Genomic DNA, 9,729 nt, shown 5'->3' with positions numbered 1-9,729 from the left:
TCTTCCAGTTGCAGCAAGGCGTAATGGATTTTTTGAATCTCTAACTGCAATCTTCCGATCTTCTCTGACTCTTTCCGCGCCTGTTCTGAAACTTTCTTTTTTTGGAAACTAGCTGCCTTCTCCAAGTCTATAGATCGTTGCCCATCTTAGAAACTGGAATGTCTTCAATCTTCCTAGTCATTTGACCATTCAGATTAATCAGTTGTATAGTTGTTTCTTCAGCTTCTAACAACTGCTCCTTAACAGTCTCCAAATCAACATTCTTAGTGTTTCTGCTCTTCTTGTTTGTGTCCAGTTTTCTTCTCAGATCCTGCACATTTGTCTGAATATTTGCCAGTTTCTGACCATCAGAAGCAAGTCTCTCTAATATCTTTTTCTTGTTCCCTCCTACTAGGCATTGACGTAGTCGTGGAGACCTGTAATTTATCAACACCCAGTTCCTTCTCCATGTCTAACTCTGAAGATGGATTTTCACTCTGATGCTCCACATATTCAAAGTCGTTGTAAACAACATTCTTTGTGGGTTCATAAACCTGGTTTTGTAGCTCAATCAAATTTTGATCAACACGGTGGTTATCTTCATTTGTTTCCCAACATAAACGTATCTGCTCAGCTGGAAGACTATTTCCTCTCCTGCTTCTTCCATATAATGAACCACCAGACACTTGGTTGAGTGGAAAACCTTTCATTAGAATCACATTCTTGACTTCGAGAATTTCAGGCATAGTTTTCTGGAACTTGAGATCATCCTCAAGTTTTTCGTCCTCCTTATATTTACTTTTCTGTCGAACTGATCTACCTCTAGATTTCAAGTCTAGAGTATCTTGCACAGAAGCTTCTAATTTCATGGCAGGCCTTGAACTCTCCAGTCTCTCAAGCCTGTTCATTTCTTCCACGACAACTTTTTCTACCTCTTTAATCCGGTTCTGCAACTTCTGCAATTCCAAAATTTCATCTAATACATGCAAATCTTGATCTTCCATCTTTTCATGAGCATGAAACTCCGACTCTATATCCTACAAAATGCAAATTATCAAGTATTAGACCAATCAATTCGAGTAGAACAACTGAAATGAGAACATATAATTCAAATTGACCACGTTCATACCACAGTTTCTAAGGAACAAAAGTGAAACGTTGACTAATAAAATGTGAGGATGTCAATCTTCAGCTAAACCCATTTAAAGTAACTTATAAAGTAATCGTAGAAAATTGATAACTACAACTAAAAAGATCTTTTAAACCAGCACACAAAATTATCTTTAAAAATTCCTGATATGCATTCATTTGCATATAAATTTTCCTCCAAGAAATCTCATTGGGTAATGGGTATTTGCATTCCAATTGATAACTAGTAAATTTGACACAAACTTATCTTAACTAAACACAAGAAATGAAAATAGTCCAGCCTAGGAAAAAAAGAGTTTGAACATTATGTATACAGAACTTGTGAAATTCAGTAAAATCAAAAAGTAATTAAATCAGTTTCATGAAAATATGTATAACCTTTGGTGTTTGATAGTTAGCTACATCAAGCTTTGCCCATGCATGGAAATTCTGCTCAAGAGAATACACTTCCTCCTTTATAGAATCAACAGCAGGAGAGTATGGAAATATCTGGGATTTCAATCCTCTAATTTCACTTGACTGGAAGCTTACTTCTTCTTTCAACAATTCGATTTCCTTTGTCTTTGAAGCATTTTCATCTTGCAAACTCCCACACACTCCACAAAGTTCATGCACCTTATCTTCAAAAAGCAGTTCACGAATTGCAGAAAGTTGAAGATCAAAACAAAATGTTGCAGCCTCGGCATCCCAGAGCTCAAACTCATTCTGTTTTTCTTGCAGTTCCGAACTTAAATACTCCTCTCTAATTCTTCTCTCCTTAATTTCTTCGCTTAACATAGCCAGCTCAAACTCTAAGTTTCCTTTCACTTCAAGCATATCTTGAAGATTCTTGTTCTGCTTGAAATTGTCTTCAGTCTTCTTTTGAATTACAATCTCTAGATTTTCTCTTATGGATTCTGACTCTTCATATTCTTTCTTCATCCTATCCACAGCTCTTTGCAATTCTGAGTTCAAATTCTCAACCACTGCAAGCTTCATTTCTGCATCAAAGAGCTCTTCTTCCCCTTCGCTCAGGTAATCATTTGCACTTAATAATTCTAGCTTCAGTCTACAGTTCAAATTTTTAAACTCAGAGAGATCCATCTCCAGTTTCTCAAGTAAATCTGCCATAAACAATTTTTCTATTTCATGCATGCCTAACTCCTCTCGCAATGTACTCACCTCATTTACAAGTTCACAGTTAACTTCGAAAAGTTTGCATATATTTTCTGAAAGTAATTTCAACTCCTCTGCATTCTTAGTCCTCAAACTACTGAAAATTGTTGAAAGATTACCACATGCTGATGAAATTTTGATGACAGCGCTATCTTCCCCATTCACTTTTGGTATATTCTGCATCATATCTGAGAATGATTTCGACAGAGCTCTGTTTCCTTCAAATGTTTGAATACTCTTCCTTTGATTCGAGGAAAGAATTCTGCATGCCAGCCTGCTTAATGTTCAGATTTTGCGCTTCAGCATTAAGCACCTTAACATGGTGGTTTCCCATGGTCACAGATCTCAATTTTCTGTTCATCTCAAGAAGTTTGTGCCACTCACTTTGCATAATCAAATACTGATCTGACATAGTTTTCGAAACCTGGTCCATGCAATTTTTCTCTGATTCAACTTCTAAGCCCTCTAACCTCAGATGCCCAAATAAAGTTAGGAGAAGTGAGTTCTCAATAACTAGCCGTTGCATGTCATCATTGTATTTCGAGAGAGAGTGCTTCATCATTCTAATATCCTCTAATATATGTTGCACTGATATATGATCATTTCCAGAAACATTTTCAGAGCCAATACTTGAACCATTTTCAAGAGCCTTCCGAACTTGACGCAATCCCGATCTCAGCTTCTCAATTTCAACCAACATGAATTCCTCTTCCACCTGTTGCTCAAGATTTTCATTCTCCAGCTCTGAAATCAACTGATCCGCCAATTTGGAAGCTTCAATTTGTTTCTGACACTCAGTCAATAGCAAATAATTTTTTTCTTCCATATCTGCCACAAATTTCTGCAGGATATAGATCTCGAACTGGGAAACAACAGATTTTTCAAATTCTTCTTGAAAATCTTTCTTACTTTGCCTACTTTCTTCCTGGAGGAGGAAAATTCGCTCCTCAAGACTAGCCAACCTGGATTCAGTCAGCTGTTTTAAACTTTCATGCTCATGTTTCCCCACTTCCAGGGAAACCATTAAATCTTCTAGTGGAGAGTGTGGTGTTTCTTTTGCCATCTTCATTCCAGAGTAGTTTCCTTCGAATTCTATAAATCTCTTTTCCAAATTAATAATTTTTCTTTCAACTATTTCCAACTGTGCAGCAAGTGTGCTTCTTTCATGTCGAAGATTAGCTTTCTCATCACCAAGAAACTGGCATAGTTCTTCTAAGCTCTTTGATTTCTCTCTTAAACTTTGCAACTCGCTATTTGCAAAACACAGTGAACTTTCAGAAACACTGTTTTGCTCTGAGAGTTCCTGCATAGTCTTGGTGATAACTTTTAACTGGGATATAAGAGCCTCTTTCTCAGCAACAAGGGCACATTTTTCGCCTTGCAGGATGTTGCAAGATTCTTGCAGTACCTTAGCTTGCTCCTGTGATCCTTCCAAATTACTAGTAACATCTGACAGGGAGCTCTCAAGTGCAGCATTTTTCTCCAAAAGTTCCACCATGTTTACTAACTTTTTGTAAAGGATTTCTTTTTCATCTTTGTCCTTCTCATTCATTTGTTTCAACTGCAAGTTCTCATCCTGCAACTCCCTTACTGAAGTGCCAAAGCATTTCGGATCTAAACCAACCATCTCCACTTGTTTTATTAATGTTTGGTAGTTTCTGTTCAAGTAGACTATTTCCTCTTTAAGACAGGAAATTTCATTCTGAAGAGCATTACTTTGACCCAATTGCATTTCTACTTCTTCATTAAATCTCTCCTTCATCCTAGTCAAGCCAATTATTTCATTTTGCAAAGCCTTCATAGACTTTGTAGAAGATGAATTTTGTTCCTTTAAACTACAATTTTCATCCTTAATCTGCTGAATGTCTTCCTCCAGACCATGCCTGCACAAATTTATGTCCTTCAACATCTCAAGCCCATTTTTAAGCTCCAATGTCAAATTTCTCTGCTCCTCTGAGATTGGCAGTGCATATTCTGCAATTTAACGAGGGTAGCTTCAACATGAGCATACCTTGAGCGTTCATCTTGCAGACACGCCTGGAGCTTTTCTAGGTCTCCATGCTTCTCAGTAAGTTCTTTCTCTTTCAGAGTGATCTTCTTGAATAGATTGTCTGCCTCCAATCGTAGTGTTCGATTTGACATCTCCAACGTATCACATTTGTCTTCAGCAGTTTTAAGTTTTGTAGCCCCCGACAGAATTTCATTTTTCAGGAAACTGATTTCCCCTTGGGCACAGGAGATTTCACTCTCCAGATTAGATATTTTCTGTAAGCAAACCTTATACTGAAGAGCTGTAGCCTCTTTCTGTGCAGTAACTTCAGCAAGAATTACCTTGAGCTTCGCAACTTCGGTTTCAGCTACCTCAGCTTGCTGTTTAAGATGTCTTGCATCACTTTCCACGACGAATACCTTTTTCTCCAAATCAGATATCTTCTCTAGACACTGTTTGTACTGAAGAAGCCCTGCTTCCTTTTCCCCCTCTAATTGGGAAAGTTCTTTCTTTGAGATTTGAGTTTCAATCTCTGCTTTAAGTGTTCGCTCCTCAAGTTCTTTTGCATCAGCTTGGGTGTGCAAAATCGTGATCTCCAGGTTAGATATCCTTTCCAGGAAATCCTTGTTTCTATCAGAAACAGCATCCCTTTCTGCCTCCACTTTAACAATGGCTTCCTTCAATGAAGATAATTCAGATTCAGCTTTGCTCGCTTGTCCACTTAGCTTCTTTGAATCCATTTCTGCAGAGATAAGTTCACTCTTCAAACTCGATAACTTGTCAACATTCTGTTGATATTGATATTGAACAGCTTCTTTTACAGCCTGCATATCAGTCAGTGCCTTCTTCAAGTATTGAACTTCTCTTTCAGCTTTAGCAGCACGCTCAGACTCAGAAAGGAACTTGACATTCAGTTCCAGATTTTCATTCAATAATTTAGCCACTTCGTTCCGTGGACCGTTTAGTAAACTTCCTTCTTCAGACTTTATGTTACCTGGCACCCCTCCTGTGCCAAAAATTGAATCGTGATGTTGCATCCCTGTGACATCAGAATCTCCCGGATGAAATTGAAAAACCTGAGCTGAATGTTGATCAGATGCAGGAGACATCAATGCATTCTTATCTGAGTCATCTTTATTGAAAAATGAAGTACTGATAAGCGGAATTCCGGGCATGTGAAGTTCTGTCACATTGGCAGATCCTGAAGGTGACTCATCAGCCAGTGCAAAAGGTACCTGGTCAGGAAATGCATTTGCCATGGTTCGATGAGCTTGGCGAAGCTCCCCTGTCGCATAATCATACCTTTCAGCTAGTGCACGATATGCTCGGTAAAACTCCTCAACCAGTTTTATGAGTTCAGGTCGCTTTTTATAATACATCTCCGCTCTTCTTGCAAAGGAATCAGCGTCTTCTTCAATGAGCTTAATCATTGATTTTACTTTAGCATCCATATCTGTTCAAACAAGATGCATTGTGTTCAGATCTGAAGTACGATATGCAGAGGCAAAGAAACAAGTTAAAAATTAATTTAATTTTCATGTACATCCTTCAGGTTTGCAGAAATTTAGTTGTATCAGTACATTGTTGTAACTGTATCTCTGAGGGCGTACAACTTGGAAGTTATAACAGAAATAGATATTTGTTTAAGAGTATGCATCCATTTAAAGCTTTAATTAGTGGATGGATAAAAATGATAACATTAACATATATAGATCAACACAAATCCCTTTAAGTTATGTTAAACAACATATTTTATGCTAATCTCTTGTCATAAATATAAGCTCAAATCCATATTCCTCGGACATCCTCTCAGATAGGCAATTTGCAGAAAATATCACTAATAAATAAACTGCATTGAGCAGGTAGTAGCTGCCAGAAGAGATACTCATCCTTAAAAAATATACAAGGAAAAAACAATACCTGTAAGATTATCTTGTAGCCATTTGGAATTCTTCGGGCTAATGTGGCTGTCCCACCACCAAGAATACAAGCGACTTGACTCAGAGTGTGCCAATGTCGCCATGGCTCCAACAAAACCTCCCAGAAAACTTCTAACAACTAGTAGCTAACGATCGATCAAGACTGATGACTAGCTCTCTTACACCTGTCCACACATAAGTTAGTTAAAAACGGCAGCAGAATGCAAAAGCTAAACACATAAAATTCAAGAGCGCTTAACAGCTAACATCGGCTTCCAGAGCTACTACATTTCACAAATTAACAACTTGATCAAAGACACATTTACATGGTAACATCTAAATGGAAAATGCAACTCAATGATTCAACATCCAAGCCACTAAACACAACAATTCTGATCGATATAAAGAGAAAACTTAATTAAAATCTTAAACCTCATTAATTTAACAAGCTGCAATTTTTCATATATTACTAGCCTATCCATATCAATTAGTAGGAACATCAACATTATATTAAAAAACATAAATCGTAAACATCAATACTTGATCCCAATTCAAGAAATAACTCATCACAAACTAACAAAAAAAAAACTTTTCCAACAGAATAAATAAACAAACAAAACACACATATAATCCAAACATAGACCAATTCAACCAACCAAACCAAAATCAAACACAAAAAAACATGATCTTTGCATAAAATGGCCAAAAGGGTATCCGAAAAGCTATCAAGATCATCAAACTAATGACTAAAAAAAACTAACCAATTTCCTAAAATTTCAGCAAATGTGAATAATCTGATGAATGATCACAACTAAAAAGGCTCTCGTCTGCATAACACCAATCACCCCATTTCTCCTCACCAGCAAACAAAAATCTCTCCCATAAATCTCTCCAGAGTAGCTCTTAAATTTAATGTATGATTGGTAGTGTGTAAGTATCAGTGTGTGTTTGTGTGTGAAAATGTTGACAAACTGTAAAGAAAAAGACAGCTTGAGTATAAAAATGAAAAAAAGTTAAAAAAGTAACAGTATTTTTGTCTAAAGGGTGCAATTATTTAAGCAAAATAAGAAAAAAAAAATGATTATCCTATATATACGCGTAATTGATTATGGACATTTATTACTATATACATGGATTGTCAAGGATATTACAAAATCTTGAATATTTCATTATGCAATATAATAAATTTAATGCTTAAATTGCAGTTAAAGTTTTTATATGTTAATAGGAATATATTGGATATCAATCAATGTGGATTTTCATCATGCATACAGCTACTTTTTCTTGTGACTCGTCTACCGTTTAAAAATTGAAAATTAATTAACAATGGGACAAATATTCTTCATGGATTTGTCATAATGCTTTTCATGTTTTGCATTCAAATTATAAAAAATGTAAATTCCCGAAAACCACGACGGAATTTTGAGTTATCTATATTTCATATTCTATTTACAAGTATTTTTTACCGGGTAAATGATAAATTTAACCTATTTTATATAAAATTAATAAAAATAACCAATTTCTACAAAGCTGACCAATTTTGCCTGATGGGATACCCGACTGTTGAGTATTCATTTTATTTGAGATATTCAACTTTCAGTGGAATATGTTATATATGAAATACCCAAGTATCAGTGTACTGAAATACCCAAGTATCAGTGTACTATCTTATAAAAATTAGGATACTCAAGTGACAGTGGAGTATTCAATCGGCTAAAATTGGTCACTTTTTTCAGAATGATTATTTTTGTTAATTTTTAAAAAAAATCAGCTATTTTTTTCATTTTTCTTTTTTACCATACAATTTTTTCCGTCTAAATTTAATGTATTTGTTTTTTAAATAATTTTAGATATACTAAATTGGTATCAAATAAATTCCAAATCTCGCATGTAAATTTCTCAAAAATTCTGATGAAAGGCAAACATTAAAGGAAAATAGGGATCATATAATTAACCCCACCTCACTGTCCATTTATGGGTGGAAAACATGGGCACCCATCGTAAGAGCATTAATTATTTTTAGTGTTCATCATAAATCATAAATTGTGAGAATATTATAGATAGCAGGAAGTCAATATTGAGTAAACACTTATCTAAAATTTTAAGATGTTAAAGGAATGTCTTAATAAGAATATATAGTTAGTAGCAAGTGTTGTATATTTTGCAGGAATCAGGCAAAAAAGCGCAAGGTGGTAACGAAGAGAAGGATAGTGCAGAAATCGAAAAGATTTCAAATCAACAATATCACCCTTGTGATCTCTGTACTTTGGAAGATATGTGCTGTCAGACTTAACAGAATAAAGCCTTTTCTGTTTCTGAATTTGACTCTTCAAAAGTTTGCAGCACTTTCTGTTATTTTGTCATTCACTTGAAATAAGAATAATACATGTTCCAGTTCTTTAAAATACTTTAGTGGAATGGCATTTTCCCTATGATAAACCCTACTGAAAGGCATATGTTAAGCCTATTTGTTTATTCGAGGATTTAACTCAACTCAAATAAGAATATAATAAGTAAATAGTGGATCTATCGTCAGAGAGATCTCACAAAGTAACATCTGTCAAAGGGTTAAGAAACATTGTTCATCTACAGACTTGAAGATTCACTGGAAGAAGCTCAAGTAATTGATCAAGCCTCAGTGATATAAATCAAGATTGTAGATTTAACCAAGTGACAGAGATCTCGTCAGGGTATCAATTAATTACAGGAATTTAATCTGAAGAAAATCAAGACTTGGAGAAACATCACAGAAGTTAGTCATTCATGAACCAGACAGTACATCGAGTGTCAACATTCAAGTGGTGAAATGGATTCAGTGATTTTCAGAAGATTGTCAGAAGAGTGGTTGTTGTTCAAGAGTAGTATTAATTCTCTATTAATTAATTAAGTCATTTAATTTAATTAAGAAAATAAATCAAATCTGCAAAGATTAATTTATTGATTAATTGAATTAATTGGTTAATTAATTCTGAATTAATATTATGCATTTTTCAAAAATGATTTTGGATTTATATTCAAAAAGAAAAATCAGCAAAACAGATTTGAACTGGTATGACAATTGGATTGTCATACCGAAAGTCCTACCAAGTCTTTCTGGATAGTTCTACCAAGTCATTCTATTGTCCTACCGATAGTCTTTCCAAGTCAAGTAATTGTCCTACCGAAAGTTCTACCAGTTCAAAGGATTGTCTTGCTAGTTCATTTTGGATTGTCTTGCTAGTTCATTTTGGATTGTCTTGCCAAATGTCATGCTGATTCAATTCGAGTGATTTGTTTACTTAAACAAACAGAAGCTGATCATTTTGTCAAAATAATTGAATACACAGCCAACCACTAAAGAACACAAAACAAACAGAAGCAGAGAAATTATTGTAAAATTCTCAGAGCATTTATTTCTAGCAGTTATTGTTAAATCCAATCCACTAGAAATTCTTTGTTGTTCTTGTGTAACTATCTAGCGGATCAAAATCCCTAGAACTTAATCTCAAATCGCTTTTAGCATTTGATCTAATTATTGCAAAAATAGAAAAAGTTCAT

At 35.1% G+C, this 9,729-nt stretch overlaps 2 protein-coding genes across 2 annotated transcripts; both read right to left on the bottom strand.

Moving 5' to 3' along the window:
- Positions 1–347: 347 nt before the first annotated feature.
- Positions 348–4,192, bottom strand: LOC141703898 (protein NETWORKED 1A-like). The gene is made up of 3 exons (XM_074507287.1): positions 2,685–4,192; positions 1,507–2,557; positions 348–1,016 (listed from the first exon to the last, which is right to left on the bottom strand). The coding sequence occupies exons 1-3, from the start codon at positions 4,190–4,192 to the stop codon at positions 348–350; spliced, it is 3,228 nt and encodes a 1,075-aa protein (XP_074363388.1).
- A 26-nt stretch (positions 4,193–4,218) lies between these two features.
- On the bottom strand, positions 4,219–7,179 carry LOC141703897 (protein NETWORKED 1D-like). The gene is made up of 3 exons (XM_074507286.1): positions 6,954–7,179; positions 6,194–6,377; positions 4,219–5,726 (listed from the first exon to the last, which is right to left on the bottom strand). Exons 2-3 carry the CDS (start codon positions 6,294–6,296, stop codon positions 4,219–4,221), a joined length of 1,611 nt encoding a protein of 536 aa, XP_074363387.1. The 5' UTR covers positions 6,297–6,377; positions 6,954–7,179.
- Between the last annotated feature and the right edge of the window lie 2,550 nt (positions 7,180–9,729).

Source organism: Apium graveolens, unplaced genomic scaffold (assembly GCF_009905375.1).
Source record: "Apium graveolens cultivar Ventura unplaced genomic scaffold, ASM990537v1 ctg7186, whole genome shotgun sequence".
In the NCBI taxonomy this organism is placed as follows: Eukaryota; Viridiplantae; Streptophyta; class Magnoliopsida; order Apiales; family Apiaceae; genus Apium; species Apium graveolens.
This window is presented reverse-complemented; position numbering and strand designations above follow the sequence as displayed.